At 35.6% G+C, this 26,955-nt stretch overlaps 1 protein-coding gene across 1 annotated transcript in view; it reads right to left on the bottom strand.

The window, feature by feature from the left end:
- Positions 1-21,401, bottom strand: part of st6galnac5a (ST6 (alpha-N-acetyl-neuraminyl-2,3-beta-galactosyl-1,3)-N-acetylgalactosaminide alpha-2,6-sialyltransferase 5a) — a 49,871-nt gene extending 28,470 nt beyond the window's left edge. The window contains exons 1-2 of the mRNA XM_073848805.1: positions 21,256-21,401; positions 20,434-20,625 (exon numbers count right to left, since the gene is read on the bottom strand). Of these exons, the coding sequence (XP_073704906.1) occupies positions 20,434-20,625; positions 21,256-21,270 (207 nt within the window). The 5' untranslated portion in view covers positions 21,271-21,401. The remainder of the gene's footprint in view (positions 1-20,433; positions 20,626-21,255) is intronic.
- Positions 21,402-26,955: the final 5,554 nt, after the last annotated feature.

The following is a 26,955-nucleotide window of genomic DNA, read 5'->3' as shown; positions in this document are numbered from 1 at the left end:
CCAAAAGCCTATAAATCCTAAACAAAAACTCAAAACTTCATTAAACTATGTGAGCACATGCTGCAGAAGATTCTAAGCTAAGCATGCAAAGTTTTTTTAAAGATCGGATCATAGGTGGTGCTATATCAGCCATAAATGTCAATAAACATCATATTTTTGCAATACGTTTTCTGGAATTGCCAAAAATGCTCTTTTTAATAATTGATTTAGCTGGTTACAGGCTTGTTAAATAATACACAATGTCTTTTTCCTTATATTACATTATTATTATTATTTCGTCGCCTTAGAATTATAAGGTTCTATCTGCGTTCCGAGTGGTTTTGAGATATTGAGCTTCAAAGTTTTTGCATTCTATATAGCAAAAATGATATGGGGAACAAGTCTATTTCCTACATGAGAATGACAGAGACCCTAAATGTATTCTAAATGTACAATATCAAAATCCTCTCAGATTTTTTAAATGGCGATTTTGGGAACAGGTCAAATGTAGATAGAACCTTCTAATTCTAAAAAGTCGTTTTCTGCTTGGAATTATAAGGTTCTATCTCGCAAAACATTAATCAAAGCAACAATTTTCAAGAAATAAAAGTAGTTTACTTGCAATTTGTTTTAAAACATAAATTATTGTTGTAACGTGTCAACATGTATAAGAAAGGTCTTATCACATAATATTTTAGGACAAATATTTTTTTCATGTTTAAGTTAGGCATAAAAGGCAGTGCTGAATATTTTGTCCAGAGCAGTTGTTAATTTTATAATTATAATAATTAGTAATTAAATTAAAGACATTATTGCAGAAACAGATAAAAAAAAAGCAGCTACTCTAATCCATCTGACCAGGACTTTTCCACAAAAAGCCATATTCAACCATATTCGCAAAAACGATCGTTTTCATCATCTTAAATAACAACAGTCTGATCGCTATTGACCACATTCACAATCAAACGAGAGTGACACTTCATTATGTACTTTACATTATGCAGTTGCTCTGCAGCCAAGTGCTGATTGGCTCACAGATAGAACCTTATAGAACCAAGTTATTGTTCGACTTTGTAGATAGAACCTTTTTCTTTTCTAAATAAAAAGTCCTAAAATGAACACAACTTTAAAAAAAAAACATTACATAATGTAAATAAGTTGTCACAGAATAAGAATATGTGAATAACTCAATTTTGACAAAAATGTCAGATAGAACCTTATAATTCCAAGGCGACGATTTGTTTGGACAAAAATGGTTAAAAAAAATCCTACAAAATATCTTATTTTGTGTTCTGCAGAATAAACTATGTCAGATCGCTACATATACCCAACAGACAAATACCACAAAAAGTTTACTTCTGGTAAATATCCTCTTTCAGGTGGCTTTCTCCATAATTTACTGATAAACGAGTCTGGCTATGGGATTGCAGTTGTTTTTCAACACAGAACAGAGTGTAGGTATGGAACGTAGGCTCTAATGTAGGTAAATGCATTAACTGTGTATTTAATGCATTAACAAACTAACAGCATTAAGCCCTTTTCATACGAGACTTGTTTTCCTTGAGGAGGTTCAGTAAATTTGTATTTTTAATCCATTTATTTTTTCCCTCACACAACTCAGTAAAAATTATGGAGCAAATTACCCACCTAGCTGTTCAACTAACTTCAAGGTCCTCTGAGAAATCTAATGCCGTCTAGAATGTCTGAAATTGCAGTTTATATATTTTTTTTTCATAATGCCTCTTTGTATTTATTTCGACCTTAATAACTAAGGCCAAATTTATCGCTGCAGTGCCTGGTGCACCTTCATTATGGAATTAGACCTTTCTGCCAACTTTCTGAGCAAAACAACAGTTGGTCCTGCTTCTGCTGGCATCCCATCTGATGTAAAAATGGAATTAAATCAATAAGATGCGTTAGATCATGTACTGAAGAGAACGACCAGCATCAGTTTTAATGATCCTAAATACTTTGCATAACGCTACAGTTATACCACAGTATAAGTCTTGTGTATTTCAGTAGCTTCAATAAATGAAATCACAGACATCTACTGTTAATAATTCTAACTCAAATGGTGTTTAGAAAATAAATCCTTTCAAAAAAGGTATATTTAATTAATCACATCAATTAACACTTTAATTCTGGCAGCACACAGTTTTTTTTCAAAGTTATTTGTGTTTTTTCTTTACCACAAAAGTGTGATCAAGCTGATCAAAAACTTTGCAGAGTTGAAAGAAAGATTGGAAAGTTCACAAGCACACAACATGAAAGTAAACAATTCCAAATGAGATGCTTCATAGGATAAGAACCAAATACTGCTGGGGCTGTTTTAGTGTGTTTCTGTTTGGCATTCAATATACATGCTGTGTGTGTTTGTGTTTTTGCTGGATAAAATCTGTAAAAATGTGTAACAATAATAACAGACACAGTTCTGAAGGTACATGGCGATACCCATAATGACAGACAGTATTCATTAGAGATATCCTATCATTTCCACATAAAACATACAAACACACAAACACACACTCCGCCAGTCATTAACTTCTATGCTCTTTATCAGATAATGATAATGATCCTGGGCTTCTGCTGAGCTACTGAGACTCTAACCTTGTGTTGATAATGCTCTGAATTATGCCTCATTTCTCCATGGGCTGTGGAGCGAATAGCATTTGTTTCACTGTTTGCACGAGCCAAGCCCCAAATGCTTTTATCACACTCCCAATGCAAACATAACCACAGACAATACAGTCATTTATCAATTATCACAATTTGTCTGCGCTATCACAACCTAGACACCATTGCGAAACTGTATAATAAATTATTCATTGTAAAAATGTTTATAATTTTAACAGAAAAACTGTAAAAAATGCTACAGTAAAGCCTAACCGGCTAATTGCATGTATCATTGCCATAATTTACTGAAACTCTGTTTATTTATATGTATATATTTTATTTATTTATTTATTTATTTTGACCGGAAATGACACAGGTTTCTCCCAAAAGATAATAAGACGATGTACAAGAGGCATCATTGTGGAAAAAAAAAATCTCGGCTTTCATTTACATTTGAACAAAAAGTGGCATGTCCAAAATGATTCATACCCTTCTCAATAATCAATAGAAAAACCTTTATTGGCTATAGCAGCAATCAAACGCTTCCTATAATTGCTGACAAGCTTTTTGCATGTCTCCACTGGTATTTTTGCCCATTCATCTTTAGCGATGAGCTCCAACTCTTTCAGGTTGGAGGGTCTCCTAGGATTGAAAGCTTCTCCTTTTTTACGCCAAATGAAGGCTACATCATTGTGGCCAAACAATTTAATGTTTGTTTCATCTGACCATAAAACAGAAGACCAGAAGTCTTCTTCTTTGTCCAGACGAGCATTTGCAAAGGCCAAGCGGGCTTTTGTGTGCCTTATCTGGAGAAGTGGTGTTCTCCTTGGTCTGCGTCCATGGAACCCAGTGGTGTGCAGTGTCCGTTGGACTGTCTGCCTTGAGATGTTGCCACCAGCAGAGCCCAGATTCATCAGGATGGCCTTGGTGGTGATCCTTGGATTCTTTTTTACCTCTCTCACTATCCTCCTGGCCAGCACAGGTGTCACTTTTGGCTTCCGACCATGTCCTCTGAGATTTTTCACAGTGAGGAGCGTCTTGTATTTTTTAATAATACTTTGCACTGTAGCCACTGGAACTTCAAAACATTTAGATATGGTCTTATAGCCCTTTCCTGACTTGTGAGCAGCCACAATGTGCATCCGCAGGTCCTCAGTGAGCTCCTTTGTCTTAGCTATGACTGTCCACAAAACAACAGCAGAGAGCTTTTTCACCTGTTGAGTTGATTAAAACAGCTGTTCCCAATGAATCAGGGTAATTAGGATGCTTTAGAACAACCTGGACTATTTGGAATAGTATAGAACTTTGGATTTTCCCATAGACTGTGAGAGTTTGCAAAGGGTATGAATAATTTTGGATTTATGCCACTTTTTGTTCATATGTATATAAAAGCTGAGAAATATTTTTTTCCACAATGATGTACATCGTCTTATTATCTTTTGGGAGAAGCCTGTGTCATTTCTGGTCTAAAAAATTTTGCTGGTTGAATAAAAGTAACTTTAAGTCAGAATTTGCCAGGGGAATTAATAATTTTGGGCTTGACTGTATATATAAATAAAAACGCTATAGTAAAAACTAGCTACAAAACTAGCTGTAAACTATGGTTAGGTAACTTACAATTAACAATAGCATTTCTTATGTGTAAAAAGTTTTAGATTTGACACAAATTTTACAGTATTTTATGTATAAATTATAAATTATGACAATGTATAATGAAAATATATATTCACCAAGACAGCACACATTAATTGAAATTATCCACAGTTTTTTTAATGTAAAAAATAAACAAGTCATCTCAACCTAATTTACAGTCAAATACTGTATTGCGTTCCTAATATTGCATATATAAGGCAGGATTGTTAGTTAACCACAACTAAAACCATTAAACTGTTAACATTTATTTACTTGAAATAAATGTTAACTGAAATAAAATATAAATGTTAATGTACTTAAATAACTAAAACTAAAATAAATACATTTATTAACTATATAGACATACAGTATTTGTTAAAAACAACAAAATGACTAAAACTTTAATTAAAATTAACATGAAAGCTGATAAAATCTCAGAATTAAATCTGATTCAAAATATTACCAAAAGCTATAATTGTATCTCTATGATACTACAATAACTTGTTGCATTTAATTGAATTTTTTTTAAATAGTACAATTTCTTATTAGCAGTTATGTGGGTGTTCATTACATTTGATGTTTTTAGAAGTTTTTTCTTGCATTTTTTATTAGCCATTCTTCATAAAAAGACGATTTTTAAGAAATTTAAGATGCCATGTAAACATTCCACCTGTATTAGCTGTTGTCAGTGTTATCAGCCACAGCTGCCAGTTTCATATTCACCAGGAGTATAAGACATATTTAGTGCAATTAACCCTGAAGACTCTGTTCAATTTAAAAGTGATTAATGCAATATGATTAGACTTGATAACAAAGCCCACTGTCCCTCTATAGGGTTCATTACTGTATGCGATTCACCACTCAGACCTCTCTTTAAACCCCTGACCTCCATAATAGCTCTAAAGAAAGTGCATTCATATCTATAATAGCTGGCAGATATCAGAAGGAGTCATTAAAGTGCCCAGATCAAGGAGATGCTGTCACAAACGTTCTCCATTCATCTGCCACATTCTTGCTTATCCCTCAGCAACAAGACTGATCCTGAATTACTATGGACTCCCAGTGGGGATCTGCATATGCATAAAAATGAATGATAATACTCTATCTGTTCTACAGAGCTTAGGAAGTCTCACACAATGGGCTGTCAAGTGTGTTTGGGACCAAACTATTGTGCAATTTTTCAATCTGTCATGTCAGGAGCTGATGAGAGCTGTCAACGGCATCCACCATACTCGTGAAGCCGTGCCATTAGTCAGTGTTGAAATGTGGGTAAAACTGCCAAATTCTTCTGGGAAAACCACTTTAGTATAAGCTAGCGGAGAGAGCCGGAAACTAAAGTGGGGAAAATGAAGTCCAGTGGGGAAACTAAAGAATAAATTGGTGTAAGAAATCATTTTCCTTTGCTGCTATTGTGATTTGATTAAACCTGCACTGCTTTAAGTCCTCAGGATTATATTAAAGGTACTGGAAACTACACTCTTAAAAATAAAGGTTCTTCATTGGCATTTTAATTGCACAAAAGGTTCTTTATAGCGGAAACCAATTCTTTAGATTACTAAAATGCCCTTTATTTAGTTTCTTTGGGAATCCAAAATGGTACTTCAATGGCATTGCTGTGAAATCGTTATTTTCGAGAGTTTTTAAAGTCAAGTGAGGCAGTTTTTTCCTAATTTGCTTTTTTCTTTCAACTAAGAAAAGCTCATTTGGAGTGACTTCATAGGAATTATTTGACTTGGTGGAGCAATAATGATTTGCTCCATGTGGTTCACGCAATATGTTGTGACTCTCCCGGGAAATGTTATCGGCATGCAAACTTATCAAAGCCAGATTACATCGAAAACACAAATAACAGCTTGATCGCTCTTTTCTGAGGCTGAACGACAAACTCATCAATCACCGCTAAATAGCTGCATAATGCCCTGGGCTTCTAGAGCACTATGGGGCAAAAAAATCATTAATATCCAATTCATCTGCTGCTTTCCCCTCTGTATTTCTCACCAGGAGAATAGCCAGAGGAGGATCAATCCATCTGTTATGTATGTACACCTTATTGCATAGTGTAGTGGTTTATGGTTTGCAAAATGCCTTTTGAGACTCAACCGGAAAACATCATCCCCTCGAGCTGACGGATCAGAGAAAATAAGAGGTTAAACATGAAAACCGTAAAATTATCATTCTGTACCGACAAGCGCTTCCAACATCCCCTTGTTTCCTGTTTTGTACTGAAACATCCAGAAGTGGTTTTCTGACCTAGAATACCCAAACGGCCCGTCCACAATATTACATTCATAAAGGAATTCTAGTCTAAACATATACTGTTTGTAGTGCCAGCACCAGGTGCTACCAAGAGCGCTTTTGTTGTACATAAAAGGACCTGCGGTGTCCCTATGGTGAAGATGAGCGTTCAGCGGAGACCAATCGAGCATAATAATGAAGGAGTACTTGGTATGGCCTCAGATGAAATGACTAATTAATTCAAAAGATACTCTCCGGAAAACCCAAGTGGTGCTTGCCTGTCCAAAACTTAACGTTGGAATCAAAATATTAAAAAAAAAACTGTTTGTGAATAAAGCTGCATTTCAATCCCATGGGTTCAAGAGAACAAAATCTTCACTTCAGCGAAACGCTGATTCATGATAAACATAGAGTGTGCAGACAAAACAGTCTGATGAACTTCATGTTAGCGAATGCTATGCAATAATACTACTCAATTGTGGAAGCATAGTCAAGGTATGGAAGCCCATTTCCGCCATTCCGTCATTTGCGACTATTTATCTCACAATTCTGACTTTTTTTCTCAGAACTGTGAGATATAAATGCACAAATGCGAATTATAAAGTCAGAATTGCTAGATATAAAGTCAGAATTGTGGGACATAAACTCACAATTCCTAGAAATAAAGTCAGAATTGCAAGATATAAACTCGTAATTCTAACTTTTCTCTCGCAATTGCGAGTTCGTATCTCACTTTTATTTTTTTTGTCAGAATTGTAAGATATAAACTCACAATTGCAAGTTACAAAGTCCAGCTCTGAGAAGAAAAAAAAGACTGATATGTTCACACAATTGCAAGTTTATATCACACAATTCTGACTTCATTTCTCAGAATTGCGAGTTTATATCTCGGAATTCTGATTTAAAAACGTGCAATTGGAAGTTTATATCATGTAATTCTGACTTTATAACTCGCAATTGAGAGTTTATATCATGCAGTTGCGACTTTATTTCTCAGAATTGCAAGTTTATGTTAAAAATTGCATCTTTATTTCTCAGAATTGGGAGTTAATATCTTGCAATTCTGACTTTATTTCTTTTGTTTGTTTCAAACAATTCTGAGAAAAAAAGTCAGAGCCACTGAGGATGCAGTGGACTAGTTTTGTTTTTAATGGTAACCAGGGTATGTGAGCGGAGCGGAGTGCGAGCGGAGCGCGGAGTGGAGCGGTGTGATTTTGAATGGAGGGAGGAGCGGATTTTTGAAAAGTCGGAGCGTCGTGGTTTTCACTCGCTCCAAGTGCGCTCCACCATCGCTCCATCATAAGTACAATTCATGCCAACGGTCCGTAATATAACTGCATAATAAGCAGGCATTCACATGTTAAAGATTTAGCTTGATAGAGATGGATCACTCAAATCAGAAATAATGTGAATGGACATGAGCGGTAAATTATAGTTCACAAGGATTTAGTTTGTTCCTTCTAGATACTGAAAATATTCAGGTGAAAGCCTCATTTAAACATGTTCAGCACTTATTCACACGCAATCGCTGTGACAATAATGCATTAAAACAAATGTAATGGTATCCGATTTCGAATTATCAGAAATCTGTAAGAAATGCAGCGATCCATATGTAAAATAACTGACGAAAATGTAGTTATTTTCATTACAAACCTTGCACTGCATAAAGCAGTATTTATACTCTTTTAATGCTGACAATGTTATTAGCTTGGTATGTGGTAGGTACAAATTTTGCACACTATTCCAAACTCTCCTGTTGTTTTCATATGTGTTATGAACAGGACCGTTATATTTAAAACATAAGGCTATTTCTGAATGTTTTGACGCGGAGCGAAGGCGGAGCGGTGTTTCTGATATCAGTGAGCGAGGAGTGGAGCGGGAGCGGAAAATTGTGAACCCGGAGTGGAGCTGGAGAGGAGCGATTATTAAATGCACTGAGCGCGGAGGGGAAATTGTTACCGCTCCACTCCGCTCACATACTCTGATGGTAACACGCCACCAAATATCTAAAAATGGGAAGAGAGGGGTGAGGTGAGCAGCAGCTCATTACCATTTAAAGAGACATGCACTGTAATCAATCACTGTTTTGACAAGGTAAAAAGGGTATTGTTTTACAGGAATTATAACCAAAGTATTGTGTAGACATTTCATGAAGACCCTAAAAAATCAAAGCAACTTAAGAAATGAAAAATGGGCATCCGATGTCCCCTTTAAAGTATAGTTTAGAAGCATAGTGCTACAGTGCATACAGCAGTAACCAAGGACATGCTGTAATGCTGCTGTTCCATAAGCGCCACCTGCTGTCAGAGACTGAATTTGCGTTCTCATTAAATCCGACAGCTGTTGTTTCGTGCAGAGAAGTTTTATGTAGTATAGTTTCACAAAAAACACAGCCTCACAGCCTTTAATTTTATTGGGAAAATGCACATGTAAAGCCTTGGTTTGTTTCTATATTTCTTTATTTGTAATATTTTTTTTATTTGATCAGGGGTTTGTGCAGCATTTTTTCCAAGCAATAATGAAAGGACACCTTTTCATTTATATTTTGTGTTAAATCTAATTTTTTTTAAAAATAAAAAAAATAAAAATCATGTCGTAAAAACTGTTACATCCCTAGTAAAAATAGTGGAAACATCTGCAAATATCTGATACAGTATTTCAAATATTAACCAATACCGATTAAAAAATCACAAACAAAAAACAGAAAATATTGTGAATATCAGCCACTCTCTGAAAAAAAAAAAAAAACACTATGCCCGATATGTATCACTAAAATGTATCATTTTCAAAGGGAATGCATGCACATTTTAAAATATTATTCACATTTTGATGGTTCCATGTACCATTTTTATGAAATATCCATCTCATTTTTTTTTTCTTCATTTTAAAGAAGGAGTGTTTCTTCAAGGCATAGCTGTGAAAAATTACCTGTTTAATTGTTCGGGTTAGAGAGAGGATGGAAACTTTACAAACATTGTAAGTGTAGCTCAGAGAGAAATATAAAAAATAATAATAATATAGCTGCAAGCAGCGATGGCGGGCCCTCGCCACAAACGCAATCACCATCCCGGTAGCATCAGGAAAGCGGTGCCCAGCGGGCACATGCATTCACAGTAACCCTCTGGACTAACCCTAACTGTCTCTCCTCCTCTCTGACTCTTTCTCTTACCACCCATCCCCCCTCCTTACACTCAGCCACTTACCACACACACACACAAACACAAACACACACACACACACATCCTTACACTCAGCCACTTACCACACACACACAAACACACACACACACACACACACACACACACACATAGAGAGAGAGAGAGAGTGCAGAGCAAAGTAAATAAACACAGGAAATAAATATTTGAATGTATTTTTTTATTTGCCAGTATTTGATGCATCAGGGACACCTTTACAGACTCTCATCGGCCGTGTTTTTACATTATTCTTATGAAGTTTTAAGAAAATCAAGTACAAATATATTGTTCGTTGTTCGTTCATGTTTGTTAGTTCATTAACTCATGTTAACAAAAGAGATCCTATTTTAAATAGTTACCATGTTTTATGATCTATAACCATTTTTAAATATTATTTTAATGATCTATAAGCATCTGTAAAATAATTATAAACAAATATATTAAAAATAAATACATATTAACTTAGTTGATGTATTTGTTTCTCATTCTAATTAAGTGAACTGAGCAGTATAGTATCATACTTATAAGACTTTTTATTCTATCAGTGAGAGTGTATATATGTATATAAATTAGGGGTGGGCATAGATAAATTTTTTTTAATGTAGATTAATCTAGATTAAATCTTGGAATTAATCTAGATTAATCTAGATTAAAATGGCTAATTTGAATTCTGCTGAAGGCATTTTCAGAATATGTGTGCTACCCAAATAATGACTAAAAGTAAGTCTTCGAGAACGGGCCAGGTGGTGCATTAGATCAGGCGCTCATCTCCTGTTTCCAAAATGCATCACAAACTGCTTGACAATTGCATTTACAACATAATTACCTATACAAACTTGTGTAACCAAGTACTTCTGCACAAAAGGCTGCACGATGTGCGCGTTGCCGTTAAATACACAGACGCGCACGGGCATGGATTTCTGCGTGCATAGTTTTCGATTAAACTGCGTTGCTTTTAGAAGCGTCAATTCAGTTGTTGCATATAGTTTAATATCTTTATTTCGGGATTATCAAAGTAAATTATAACTCAAACTTGAGATTTTACTGGGGCAGAGCAGATTTTCACTGGGGCACGTGCCCCAGTAAAAAGGGTCAAGCAACGCATGCACCTGCCCTGAAGCGGCTTCATAACTGCATCCATGTTTGCACGTCTCATTTGACATTTGATGTGGTAATTTTACAGAAGTTGAAGACTCGTTCTCGCCTCCTACAGTGCAATTTGACTAGGTATACGTCATCCGCACTAAAATATCAAGGTGAAAGTCATCATAGCTTACGTGGTTTAGACCCAGCTCCCAACCCAACTTTGAGAATAGATTAACGGCGATATTTTTTTTATCGCCCGATAAGAGTCTCACGTTAACGCAGCACGTTAACGCCGATAAGGGCCCACCACTAATATAAATCATATAATTTTTCCTTTAAAGATTAAAAAAAGATTTTAATGCTCTTTAAGCATCTATACAAAATAATTATGTAAAAGTACACTGACAGTACAGTACATATCAACTGATTCTATCTATGCATTATTGTCATTCTTATACACTGAGAATGAGCTAAATAGCATTAGAGGTCAAATGATTCCTTATCTTATGAGGACCTCTAGTGTTCATCCCTGGTATTAGAGCTTTAATCTGACAAACATATACGACACTTTTAATGTTTTTGGGGCCTCTGAGCATAATAACATTTTGAAACTACACGTATTTCCTAAGAATTTCTTGTTCTTTATATGTAAAAAGTTTTGATGAGTTAGAATAATGCAATTTAAAGATATATGGAAATAACTCTTCATCTTTTTTACTGTTACTTTCATAAATCACCACATCAACACAGTTCAAGATATCCCAAAGCTTCAGTATCTTGGCATCATGTTGACAAAGTTTGGTGTGAACTGTCTGATTCTGCTATGAGTGATATGAATTTACTCACAGCTATATTTTTCCAAATATCCACATTCAAATCAAAATAGCCGACTTCCTGTTGGTCGTAGCTAATGGGTGTAAATTAGAAAGTTGCCCGGCTTGATGAGACCAATTTACCGACCGAGTTTGATGTCTGTAGCTACAACTAACCCTCCAACTTCTGTCAAAAGGTGGCGCTATAGAGTGTCTCCTCCACGCCCATTTATGAGCTTTTGCCAGTGTTTTACTATCATTAATACTGATGTGTGTGTCTAAGCATGTTATCTGCCTCAAAAACACAGGAAACAAATGTTAAAGTTTGACACGTTGCCACGGCAACAGTGTTTGATCTATCAAGGACCCCTTTACAGTTTTACAGTTTGGTGGCCATCGGTGGAAACGCCTAGGAGGAGTATTTCAAATTCCATTGCATGCACTTTTTAGACATCCCTGAATATCTCACTTCCTGTTGGGTGGAGCCTATGACATAGAGTACAAAAGTTGTTTGGCTCAGTGAGACCTATAAGCAGCACCAATAACTTAAAGTGTTGATATGCAAATAACATTAATTCATGAATTAAGCAGCCACTAGGCCAGAATATAAGTAAACCTGCTCCGAAAAACAAGCTTTTGGGAAAAAATGAATTTTAGCACCTAATGGAAATGAGGAATCAGGCATAGAGTAGCATTTGAACTGGTAGATAGTAACTGTAGGGGATTGACTTTCAACCTTGCCTTCCCAATTCCCTCTAAAATTGTGTTCCTGAGGTGTACATATCAGTGCACATTCGAAGCTCCCCTACTGGTTATGTCCACAGGTTGTGTGTTTTCAGAGTGAGCAGAGAGGATGTTTTCAGCCCAGAGCTGAGAGCGTGCAAATTCACCATCACTGGAGACATCAGCCCGGCTTGCTGAGCTGAGGGAAGACCATTGGGATCTCTCTCTCTCTCACTCACTCAGCTTCTCTCCCCTCTCCACAGTCGAGAGAAGAACTGACACTCATCTCGTCCCACACTGGGAGGATTCAAAGGAGCAGTCATCCAGCAAATGAAATGCAGAGAGAGCTCAGCGGAGAGCAGGGGGGCCAATCCTATCACCATCCACCTTTCGGAAACTGTTAATTAATTGCAGAGGCTGGGATAAAAACCTTTCCAAACTGTGACCGACAAAATTAAATGATCCTTGTACATCTAATATTTGACTGTACTATGTCAACATTACTCGACTGCAGCTAGAGCAAACATTGGTGCTGAGTAAAACAAGAATTAATCGTGACCATTAGAGCTGTTGTAGCACACAAAAAGAAATTAGTGTAATGGCACGAACTAGGCCTGTCACAATAACAGATTTTCACTTCACAATTATTGTGACCAAAAGAATTCACAATGACAATATAATTGCAATACCTATTTGACATTTAAAAAACAGAAAAGTCAAAATAATCACACTCAAAAGATGAGGGAGATGGAGAGAGAGTTTGTCTCCTACACTAGTGAGCTTTTTTGGATTCAATTTTGTTTTTGACTTCCAATGATTGTGACAAACAATGATCAAGATAAAAACAATTATTGTGGTGCATTCTGTTCTTTTCCTTTACAGTGGTTCGCTTTCGCCTCTCCTAATAAAAAATTCAAAAATGAACATGCAAATCAGTCAAAGCATGTAACTTGACTGTCATAATATGCAGATGGGACAAAATTGGATGTGTATCAGTATACTGCATCCATGCATTCAGTCTTAAAGTGACAGCAGCCTAATGTACCTGCTATAATTTATGTTAATTATCAAACAAAAGAAGAAGAGAAAAGACAAAGCAGATTACTTCTGGTATGAAACAATACAAATTTTGTATTTTTTGAAGAAATTAAGACAATAAATACTGTTTTGTGTCTCTTTAATGGATCATGACTGATCACTGTAGTGCCTCAGTTTAAGCAGCATGTAAACTGAATATCTTTTCATATTTACTGAAAGCATGAAATAAACATGAGTGAACATCAAACTATATTTTATTTTAACGGTGGAAAGACATCAATGCACACCATTTTTCAAGTTTAAATCCACCAAAGTTCCATCTACTCACCGGCAGGGGCGCCGCTAAGGGGGGGAAAGTTAGGACAATTCTAAGGGCCCACACCCTTTAGGGGCCCCCAGAGATATGCTTTGGTGTGGTAGGGGGGGCCAACCTTTGGTGTTGTCATAGGGCCCAAAATTGCGAGCGGCGCCCCTGCTCACCGGTCTGGTTTGTTTGTTGGACAAAATGGCGGATTCTACATTATGATTGGTCAGATCGCCTGTCAGTCAAACTCCCTGCAAAGGGTCAATTTCTGTAGGAGGCTATTAGCTAAATATTTTACTGCTAAATAGACATAAAAACTATGTGCCCCGGGGTAAAAGATGCCTTTGATATTATTTTCCTCTAACCCACTAGATGGCAGAAAAACGTGGCATAGCACTTTCCAAAACATCCAGTTTTCAAGGTACACGTGACAATTTGGCTGATGCTTGACGGGATCAGGGACAGCAATGCAAAGTCAATTCTGTGCTTACTTGAATTTGATGTTTTTAAAAACGTAGATTTAAGTACTAAAGAGAATTATTGAATATGTCTTGAGACAAAGGTATTTTTAATAATTTTCAGATTTGTTTAAGATAAATAAAGCAACAGTTTTTAAATAATGAAATAATATGTAAAAGTATGGTATTTGGGGTAAAAAGCGCTCCTGCTGTTGGGGCTAAAAGGCACAATAATTAGCAAGATAATTAATGACTTTTCTGACTTTTCTATTTGTTGACATGACATTCTTAGATTCAAATGATAAATATAATATATTATGTTGGGTGTCCATCTTAGACATAATCACCATGTTTAGAATCAAATCATCATATTTAAAACATGATATTAACCATATCATATAATTTGTTGTTACTACTGTAAATCCTATTAAATTATTATGGGATCTCATTCAATACTTTCAGAATCCTTACATTTTGTTTCTGTATTTTAAAATATGTTTTATATTAACATATTTTAATGACAGTATATTTATTGAACAAAAATTATTTTATTTATCAAAATAAGCAGAAAATAGTACAAACTTTGCTAAAGTATTTGTATCAGTACTGTGTGCTTTTTACCCCATGCTGGTGAGCCTTTTACCCTGTGTGTGGGGTAAAAGGCCCCCCTTGCCACCTTATACATTTCTAAGATTTTTAAATCAAATTAATGACTTGTATGATTTATTTTCACACAAAATCTTTTGCTCCATAAATGTTCAATACAAACGTATATATTTTTCTGCAATCATACAATCATTCAGTGAAAAGCAAATTTTTTCTTAGGGTGTGCCTTCAGCCCCATTGTACCCTACTGATTTTTTTACGTCTTCAATCTTTATTCTTTAGTATTACTTTCTGTTGTGGTATAAATTTGGGCAGCATTTTATTTATTATTTTACAGTCATGTTCCTCATGTGCATAATATGTACTTATTATAGTAATTACAATAACTAGGTAATAACTAGGTACCAACCTTGAACCTACCCTTAAATCTAACACTACCCTATATTACATTACCCCCCCCCCCCCCATTTTAAATAAAATTCAATATTTAATTTTTTATATATATATATATATATATATTTTTTTTAATATATCATGTTATCTTTAATATAGTATATTGCAAGACATATTCCTTTAAATGCATGAGGTACTGCAAAGTGCTATACCAGTACAAACAGCATGTGGTTAAACTGAACTGTAGATTAATGAATGAACTGATGAATGAACATGTACTTTTTAGGGTCTGCATACAGTGTGCAAAAGTGTACAATTGAATAGTGAATGTTCCTTATACATCACATACACAGCCATATACAATCACATAGTGAGGATAAAAAGCAGAAATCCTTGGATGTTCACATGAATGTTACAGTACTGATGTATCTCTATTTCAAATCATAAGATCCAGTCAGTCCTCTCAATTACTGAATCCTCAAAGTGCATATGGATCCAAACCTGCGTGCAGCTAATGTGCTGTGTAATGAGGAATTATAAGTGCTATGGACTATAAAATCGTTTTCTATCATTCTTAAAGGAACAGTTCACTGAAAAATGAACATTCTGTCATTATTAACTCACTCTCCTGTCATTCCAACCCCTTTTTTTCTGTAAAATACAAAATTAAACCATTTCATTGTATGACAGTTCTTACTAACCATGGGCTGTCAAGCTTCAAAAAACATTTTGTTAAAATTGTATATTATATTTCAAGACTTTTGATGTAATACATGGTTTAACATGTTTTAGTTCATGTTTTGAAGTTCAAATCCACACAAACATGAATGAGGCAAAGATGAGATAATCTCAGAAGACATTTTTGCCACTTGAGTCTCCACATATAGTGCACTACATGAATAGATTACTTTTTGTCCTTCTCTGGGTTTTACAGCCCCTGGTCATCATTTACTTTTCATTGTATGGAACAGAGCAGCGTGAACATCTTCTTTGGTGTTCCACTGAAGAAAGTCATACGAGATTGAAAAAAAAAGGAGGGTGAGAAGATGACAGCAGAGTTTTTTTGTTCTCATCTCTTTAAGTTCTGTGAAACAGTAGAATGCACTGGCACACATCTCTTAGCATTTCAAAGAATCCAGCTGGGTTTAAAAGCATTTTAAACAGTATTTCATAATTCTATTTGCGTCCGTGTGCGGTTTTTCCAAACTGAGGCCTTCCAGTATCTTCAAACCACATTAGCAGGCTGTACGTTCTCTAACATGCTCTTGAGAATTGTTTCCTTTGAACTGGCAAGTCTGAATTTGGGGCAGTATAATATGCATTCTTTCTATACTGTCAGCCAGACATCACGGATGTAATGATGGACTTTTTAATCCACCCACATAATCCGATGGCAAACAAAACAATAGGCAGCACTTGGCATCTACTTTAAAGATTAAACCCCTGCCCATTTTAAAGTCTTAAAGCAGCATAAAAGCATGTGCACTCCGCCGTCAGTTATACCACCAACTGTTTTAAGCAGGTTCATGTGCTTTGCTCTCATCTTTGACCTCACTGTCCTGAAAAATTCGCAAATGTTGAAATTATACATTGCTTTCACACTGACATCCACTGAACTGGTGCTGAAACCCAAATTCAGAGCTGAAAGATACAGACCTCCCAGACATCTATTGAGGTTCAGACACTTCAATAGTACTTGAAAAGACATGCGCTGAATTCAGATCCTCTGCACTTGAGTCATACAGTCAGTCAGATATGATACTGGAATGTTAGATGAATGTAGGTACTTTTTTAGATAGAGAGAAAGAGGGAGAGAGCAAAATATATAGACAGTTTGAAATTCCAGTATTATCATATTTTTTATTAAACAGCACTACTTTATATAAAGTGTGTGGTTTGAAATAAGTTTTACAAAATATGATACTGGATTTAATTTCAAAACAAAACATCTCTCTTGCTCTCTCTCTCTCTCTCTCTCTCTCTCTCTCTCTCTCTCTCTCTCTATATATATATATATATATACAAACACACTTACAGTTGAAGTCAAAAGTATACATACACCTTGCAGAATCTGTAAAATGTTAATTATTTTACCAAAATAAGAGGGATCATACAAAATGCATGTTTTTTTATTTAGTATTGACCCGAATAAGATATTTCACATAAAAGACATTTACATGTAGCATACATAGTTGAATTTATAAAAATGACCCTGTTCAAAAGTTTACATACACTTGATTCTTAATACTGTGTTGTTACCTGAATGATCCACAGCTGTGTTTTTTTAGTTTTTTAGTTGTTTATGAGTCCTTTGTTTGTCCTGAGCAGTTAAATTCTTTAGTTTTTCAGCATTTTGAGATCCACATACAACTATTACAGAAGGTTTATGCTCACTGATGCTCCAGAAGGAAAGAGCCAGGGGTGTAAACTTTTGAACAGACTGAAAATGTGTATATTTTTCTTACTTTGCCTAAATACTTTTTTTTTCATTTAGTACTGCCCTTCAGAAGCTACAGAACATACAAGTTTCTCAGAAGACAACATAAGTAAAATTTACCCTGATCTTTAAATTCAAAAAGTTTTCACCCCCCGGCTTTTAATGCAGTGTTTCCTGAAGCATCAGTGAGCATTTAAACCTTCTGTAATAGTTGCATAAAGCTTCTGTAATAGAGTCCCTCAGTTGTCTTCAGTGTGAAATGATGGATCTCAAAATCATACAGTCATTGTTGGAAAGGGTTCAAATACACCAAAATGCTGAAAAACCAAAGAAATTGTGGGACCTGAAGAATTTTTCTGAAGAACAGTAGGCAGTTTAACTGTTCAGGACAAATAAGGAACTCATGAACAACTATCACTACGGGGGAAAAAAAAAAAAACAGCTGTGGATCATTCAGGTAACAACACAGTATTGAGAATCAAGTTTATGTAAACTTTTGAACGGGGTCATTTTTATAAATTCAACTATTATTTTCTCTTGTGGTCTATATGTATGAAATATCTTATTCAGGTTAGTACTAAATAAAAATAACATGCATTTTATATGATCCCACTTATTTTGGTAAAATAATTAATATTTTGCAGATTCTGCAAGGTGTATGTTAACTTTTAACTTCAACTGTATATAAAATGTGGTTCAATAGAATGAGGATTAATAAACATATCACATATAACAAACTTTAACTCAGATTTAAGACTCTTAAAATCATTGAATATTATGAGACTTTTTCAATAGCAAGAATTACACCGTTTACATATCAGTTTAAATTAATGAGTTTTAACCAATATATTAAAACAAATGTCATTATGAAATGAAATTGTTCAAAAAAATTAAACTCCAGCCATCAGAGACCTCCCAAAAAACCTAAGCCCCATAGAGAGTCGTCAAAGTAACCCGGCAATCGATCACAGAGTCATTTGGCTTTGTCAACAGCTCTTCTGTGACTTAAAGTGCACAGAGACTACCATAACAGTACATTTTCTATCAGCCCTCGTGTGAACAACAATGGCAGTCACTAGCGGTGGCATCAGACAAGTGGTGTCAAATCTCATTGCAGAAAAATTGCTTTGGATTTATCAATAACAGATAGAAGAGGGCAATGAAGGATTTCGCTCCAGTTGAAGCTGATATTGCTAAAGGCAGGTGAGTATCGAACGGCCCGTCTGCCTGAGCCAGGGGTAAATAGTGATTAATGGGCGATGGAGGAAGGTTTTGCAAAGAACTGTGAGAGTGCCTGCAATCTGACTCTTCTCTTCAGCCCTGCACTGCTCAAGCTCATGCAACTCCGTCGATTTCCACAAGAGAAGGGAATTCAGTGAAAGTGATGAAATGTAAATCTTTCTCTTTTTTGGACTAAAACGGCTCCAACTAACCAAAGATGAGATTAGAGAACATGGCCAATGATTTTATCATTTTCCAAACTAATCTGGTTTATTGATTAGCCGTGTCAGCAACTGAATACATTTTAAATCTGTCAGATTGGCTCAGGCAGTATTGACTGAACTCGATCCAAGTTTGGAAAAAAGCTAGACACTGGTTACACATTTTAAATGCCACAGTTCAATTTTTAACCACAAGACCTCCATTGTTCAAAAATAGATTGAAGTACTTTCTATTGCGCTGTTGGCCTAGACAAAACTAGTTTCCACAAGAACTAAAATTAGTCTACAATACACAATTCAAGCTTTAATAATGATGTTAAATTATGAGAATGAGAATTTATGAGAAATAATCACACCAATAAGACTCTGTAGAGGCGGACAAGGAAAAAAAAGTTGATTGCTATTGAACATTTTCACCTTTATAACGGAGGGAAACATTTTGTGACAACATGTCCCAATATTAAGAGCATATTCCCAACTATTATTTTTTTTATAATTGTGACTATGGACCACAAAACCAGTCTTGCCAGACAAAAATACACTGTATAGGTCAAAATTATCGATTTTTCTCTCATGCCAAAAATCATTAGGATATTAAGTAAAGATCATGTTCCATGAAGATAATTTGTACGTTTCTTACCATAAATATATCAAAACTTAATTTTTGATTAGTCATATGCATGGCTAAGAACTTCATTTGGACAACTTTAAAGGCGATATTCTCAATATTTAGATTTTTTTTGCACCCTCAGATTCTAGATTTTGAAATAGCTGTATCTATCCTAACAAACCATACATGGAAAAAAATAACATTTAAAAATTTTATGACTGGTTTTGTGGTTCAGGGTCACAATTTAGCATTTTACAATTTCATGGCAACTGAATTCACAATGAACATGAGCTGGAAATGACGGTGATTAGCTGTGTCTTCATCTGAGTAATCACTTGAATAAAAACAGATTATTATTACATAACTTTTTAATCTGAAATTATGTCACCATTCTTAACATTTTTATGCTGAGTGTCAATAGGTTTTCAAACCCTCTCCCCCATTATATTAGGACTGTTAGGTACAAAATTGCTTCAGTACATAAAGTGCAGATTGCAAGTTATGATCAAGCTTAAAGGTCAAACTCAATCATAATGGTTAAACTGTTTCTCCATATAACAGTGGAATCGATTGCAACACCATTATGAGCTAGAAGAAAATTAAAGCTATTAATAAATATGATTAATATTACTAATAAACATTGTTGTTTTAAAAAATATTTATATAAAAGATACAGCTGGTATCTCTCTCCTAAAAAGTGGTTTTAACTCATGCAGCTTAAAACCAGTTAATAACCACCTTGGGGTAGTGAGAAATTTGCTATTTTCTTCTAAAACACAGCTGGATTTTCCAGAAGGACATAGAAATGTGTATCACTCCATTGGTTACAGATAATTAACTTCACTTGAATACATAAAGTAGAAGCGTTTACCTTGTGCTCAATGATGCTGCTGTATCCCTGCAGTGCCGGAGGCGCGCGGGGCGCTCTGGTGGGCTCCACTTTCTCACCTGACGCGCCCTTAGACGCGCTGGATGCTGTAGTATTATTATTGTAGCTGACGCTGTACACGAACAACAGACTGGTGCACATGGTGATCGCTAGAAACACGGCTACTCCATGACGCTGGAAAACACGAGGGCAAAAGTTCAAATCCAGCACAGAGCGCAAGGTCATAAATCATCACCAACTCATGCCCTCAGCGCAGTCAATTACAGGATACAAATCACATCTCCATGCTCAAATATTAATTAGATTGGGATTGAGATAATAAGAACTTGAGGATTCTTACTAAATGTTGACTGCTAAAACTAAAGCATAAGATCACGCAATAATGGTTTTGAAAATGCAACTAAGTACAATATTACTGTTTGGGTATCATAACAAGAATGAAAAAGCTCCTTTATTTAAACGAATGTTAATTATATAATAGTGCCATACTAAAATAAGAAAACAGTTTGCATTATTTTCCAATGCATAAAATGCATCGTATTCTTTCTAAATTGTTTTCAAAATAATATTTTAAAAAGAAATTCACAAAAGCCATGTTCTTTTCTCAAAGCAAAATTTCCTGTCCCCCAAAATTAATTTCCGACAAGTCATTATTCAGGAAATAGGGATTAAGGGTTTTTTTTTTTATTGTCTTTAATCTTCTTTCATTCAGCATGTGAAAGCAACAGAGAGAGCCGCAGTACTTCAACAACAATGCTGCACAGGAGAGATGCGAGACATTCAAACAGTTTTCACTACAATTACCATCGGTGTCTTCATCCTGAAGCCAGCTGGAATATTCCCGGGATTGTGCGCATGAAGATCCACTTTTTTCCCCGATTGTTGCTACTTCATCAGATTATGTCGTCATTAAATTGCCGCGCTCCGCTCGCGCTGGGAGATGGCAGTGTGTGTGCAGTGAGCGCGGACTGAACCCATTCTTGAGAGCGGCGAGCAGAGAGCGATGTGACATCGCGCGGTCCTAAAGAGCTTTGGGTTGACTGTAAACTCTAATTCAGTGTTTAGGACAAATTTACAATCATGAAAAAACAATAAATACATGTTGTAATACGAAAATATATTTGTACGTAGTTTTATAGGCCTATTCCAGGTTCAATACAAGCTCAACCCAGAGCATTTGGTAACAGCTGGAACTGCCAGTATAGGTAAATTCTATAATATAATTATGTTGCTTTCATATACATCAAAATAGGCTCTTTTACTTACATACCTGCAATTTTGAGTGCAATAGGCCTGTTTGTCTTTCATTTTCAAGCTATATGCAATTAATATTATACTTACAATTTACCTGGCAAAGAAAGGTGTTTTCTTAAAGGGGTACTTCACCCAAAAATCTACATTTTGTCATTAATTACTCACTCCCATGTCGTTCCAAACCAGAAAGACCTTCAGTCATCTTTGGAACACAAATATAGATATTTTTGATGAAATCTGAAAGCTTTCTGACCCTCCACAGGCAGCAACGCAACTGACACGTTTAAGGCTCAGAAAGGTAGTAAGGACACTGTTAAAATAGCCCATGTGACATCAGTGGTTCAACTGTAATTTTATGAAGCTATGAGAATACTTTTTGTGTCCAAAGAAAACTAAAATAATGACTTTAATTCAACTATCCTGACTTCAGTTCGTTTAAAATTACGTTTGAACCACTGCTGTTACATGCCTTGACCATTGTAGAACCCTTGCTGTCTATGTTGGGTCAGAAAGCTCTCGGATTTCATCAAAAATATGATCATATGGGTCATATGATGCAGTTTCTTGTTTTCGTTGGTCTTTGGAGTGTTACAAGCTGTTTGTGCATAGATAAGATCTGTAAAGTTGCAAAGCTTAAAGTGTCAAACCCAAAGAGATCTTTATTATAAAAAAGTTAAAGGGGTCATTGGATGCAAAACTAACGTTTACATGTTGTTTGCACATTAATGTGTGTTGGTAGTTTGTGTACACAACCACCCTACAATGATAAAAATCCACCCAGTAGTATTTTTTTAATCTTTAAAAGTAATATCCCCTTTTTAAAATCAGGTTATTCTCAGCACACCGGGCACACCGACAGAAGCCGCTCCCAGATAGTAGATTGACATGAATGTCTCCGATTGAGCGATTGAGGTGTTCTGTTGTTGGATGTAATAATGAACACAGCAGTAGTCATTTACTGAAGATGCAGAGGAAAACGTTACTTTCATTTTTAAAAGGAAAGCGCCGATCCCGATCGACATATGCTCTATGTTCGTGCAAATCGTTCCTGAAACAGCGTCACCCACAGCAGAAGTGAGTATAAAGGTTTTTTTATGCATCTTTGTGAATGGCCTTTCTTAATAATGTGCTTGTTAGCAAGTTTCACCGCTAAATGAGGCTAAACGTGGCTAAACATTACGTCTCATAATCCCAGAGAGGGGCGGGGCGAGCAGAGCTCGTGGCATTTCAAGGGGCCATGTCTTAAAATGAGTTGAGTTTTTGCAGAGCTGATTTTGACATGGCAAAAGGCTGTTTTTTTTTACACTACTATTGAGAATTTTTTAACCAAAGTATATTATAGACTTTTCATTAAGACCCTAAAGAATCATATGAACTTGTGGAAAATGGGCATCTGATGACCACTTTAAGATTCCACTAACACCTTTTTAAAACGGCTCGTTCAAACATGCCCCCACATGTCCACGTCACGGCGTGGGTAGATTTGCATAACATCGCCCATATGTATATGAACAGAAAGAAGGCGTAACTTTTGCCAGCTGTAGTATTGTTGCAGTACTTTGTTTAGCCTTCCAAATGAGGACACAACTAGAAATCAGTATTTAAGTTATATTTACAACACTGTTCCGAAACAGTACAACGCAAATATTCGAGTGGGTGCTGCGCATTTCACAGAGGACTGTTTACTGAACCTGGGAGAGCAGCTTACAATGCCAGCTGTACACAAAGGGTTAAGGCTATAAATTGGGGCAATTCCAACGTTGCAAGGAAAGTCGAGGAAAGTTCTACGATCAAAAATGCAGACATGGTGTTATGTTTATGCGATGTAACGCATAAAAAGACTGTATGAGTAATTACAATCAGTAGTTATGTCCCCACTGGATGCAACAAATGTCTTGTTTATAATAGGTTTTATTGTTTCTGTCTCATCGCGCTGAGATACAGCATCACAACATGGCTAGGGGCGTAACATTTCCTTCACACGCTTGAGGCATTCAGCCAATCACAACGCACCGGATAGCTGGCCAATCAGAGAACACCTCGCTTTTCATCAACGATGAGTTTTGTAAAAATCTAAGCGTTTCAGAAAGATGGGGCAGAGAGGAGCAACAATAATGTACAGTATGTGGAAAATTATGTTTTTTGAACCTCAAACCGCATAAACACATCACATTACAACAAATACACACCTCCTCCTCCTCCTCCTCCTCCTCCTCCTCCTCCTCCTCCCTTTAATTTGTGTTCTGAAGAGTTTGGAATGACATAAGGGTGAGTAATTAACAGTAATGGGAATAATGGCATTATACATAAACGGCATTACTCTTTTAAGTAACATCTAATCATCTGAATTACGGTTTTCCTCTTACAACGCCATTACTGTTACTGACAATAAAATGTAGCGTTACTATAATTGAGCTCATTCAAGTGGTTTTCATCTGAGTAGGCTCTCTCTCTCAGCCAAAGGACCTGCAAAGTTATTTTCTCTGGTGTGTGTGTGTGTGTGTGTGTGTGTGTGTGTGTGTGTGTGTGTGTGTGTGTGTTGGGGGTGGGTGGGAGACAACCACATAACTGATGATTATTGGCTTAGGTTTCTAGCATTTGCCAACCCGAGGCAGAGTAGTGAAGGTGTTCCAGTGTTGCCAAGTCCGCGTTTTTTTAATTTTTTTTTATTACACAATAACAACAGATGCAAGTAATCTTAGGCTGCTCATCAGAATGATGTCCTCCATTGGATCAAGCTGTGCATCACCTCGCGTTGCGTTCTTCTTCTGAGGTAATTTCTTATTCATCTCAGTACGTCTTCTTTCAGAAACAAAAAGTAACCGAGATGAACTTGATGAATGTTGGTTTACGGAGGTGATGAGGCCATTTACCTGCATGTCTCTGTGTCTTACATGGATGTTTAAATTTTGAAAAGCGGAGATGCTCATGGGCGTGATTACATTAGAGATGAGTTTAGACGCGTTGGTGTAATATGGATTACTTTATCACATTTCAAGTTTTCTATACATATATTTCTCATGTCTGTGAGGCAGTTATTCACTGGGATTCAGTTTTTATTTTTAGTGTCTGTGAAAAGAGAGGTGATGGAGAGAGAGTGCACCCTGTTTATTTTCTTTATTTTACAAAATCACATTGTTTTGTTTTTTTGTTTTATTATAACTAAACACAAATAAAAGTAAACCATTTGGAGAAACATTGAAACAGTGTAAATTAATGTACAATATTTTATTAATTTACCATATTTAATTTTGGGGGCATCCAAGACATATTTGAACATTTAAAAAAAGTATAAAAAAAGTAACATAATTGTTACTTTCCCTGGTAATTAGTTACTTTTATAATGATGCAACTCAGTTACTATCTCAGTTGCTATTTGTGAGAGGTAACAATAACTAATTACTTTTTTTTCAGAAACATGCCCAACCCTGGTAATTAATGATAGAATTTAAATATACCACATATATATTTCATTATAATTTTGTAATTTTTGTTTTATAACTTAACAGGAATATTAAATATCGAACCTATCAATATATTTAATAAAAATTTTGAACCACTGATGTCCCCACTTAATGGGTTTGACCATCAAAACAGAACAGAATGTCAAAATTTCAGTGTATGTGAAGCCTAATAACTCTGTTAATGTTATTAGTTTATTCCCTCTTCCTATCCCCTAAACAGTAAAAAAAAAAAATAATAATAAAAAATAATAATAATAATAATAATAATAATAATGAATGACTTTTTTAATTTATTGTAGGGCTGTCAAGCAATTCAAAATTTTGATCTACTTAATTACATGACGTGCCAACAAGTTAATCGCACATCAATTTTGGATGAGAACTTACCCCCCAAAAGATAATTTTAAAATCATTATTGTGTTAGACGAGAAAAGCATTGAATAGACATTACAAAAAGAAACATTTTGACTCAACATTGCATGAATAATTATTTTTAAATGAATATTATAATATGAAATTATTTTTTTTTTATTAAATGAATAAAAATCAATTCAAATCTCAATATGAAACTAAAACTGCCAGTAGGTGGTGGCAAGTCACTGTCATATAAGTGAGTCATTAAGTAATTCATTCTACTGATTCGTCCAAACGGCTGCTTCATGCAGAAACAAACCACCCTGTCCTAAATGGCATACTTCGGCCCTGTCCCAGATCGCACACTAAACCCTGTCTTCCTCTGAGTCTACACTTTTGTTACATGTCCGGTAGAAGACTGCAGCAGAGCTGGCCTCAGTGCGGGCTCAGTGTGGAGTGAAAATGCATAGTGGCCACAAAGGGTGCACCTGCGAACACCCTTCTGAGGCTAAAATTAAAAACGGGACATCACAGGATCTTGTGGGCTTAATGAATATGTATGCAGTGGCCACTGCAAGTCCTCAAGATTGCAAGTGCACATGAAGTATACCATTTGGGACAGGGCTTTCATGTGCACCTGTGGTCGATCTTTGCAGACTTACAATGGCCACCTTATGCATGTGTTATTTGGAGATGCACAACAGTTCTGCTGTGGCTTAGTTTGGGCTATTTTTGTATTACTGTTTAGCTCATTTGCAATGGTGCAGATATTGCAAAAAAAAAAAAAAAAAAAAAACACTTGCTTGTGTGGAATTGCTAGATGATATCACAAATATAAGACAAAAACCCATACAGGGACATTTGTCCATCTGTCCATTAGTACTGTTCTGTTCTTCTGCTCCAGCTTTGGTCTATTCAGGCTAAATTGGGTATTGCACCACTGCTAATATTGTTTGAAGTTTTTCATTTCTATTTTCATAATTTCAACCACACAAAATGTTCAAAGGTCCATTGTAAAATATTGCTAAGATTTATCTACATTTACAGTAAATTGTTTAAATACATACTGCATTATTGTTCTCTTCAACAGGCAAATTGAACCATATTTACATTAAATTTATTTTCTTCCATTTAGTGTAATAATGTTACAGTGCAAAAATTTATTTCACTGTATGAACTTTATGCACTAAGAAAACAAGATAAACTTTCAGACAACAGAAATATATAACAATTAAGCGGGAAGGGGAAATTTGCAATGCTATTAGCAGAAAGGTTGTTACCACTGGTAAATATTTATTATATCAGATGCTAAACAGCCACACACTCAAAATAATGTTCCTTTTTTGTTCCTTGTATAATACTTATTATTTATAACTTTTGTATAATACTTAATACTTACTTATTATTTTTATATTATTCTATAGCATTATTT

This window comes from Garra rufa, chromosome 10 (genome assembly GCF_049309525.1).
Source record: "Garra rufa chromosome 10, GarRuf1.0, whole genome shotgun sequence".
Taxonomy (NCBI): domain Eukaryota; kingdom Metazoa; phylum Chordata; class Actinopteri; order Cypriniformes; family Cyprinidae; genus Garra; species Garra rufa.
Note: the sequence above shows the minus strand (reverse complement) of the source record. Positions and strands in the feature narration are given on the sequence as shown.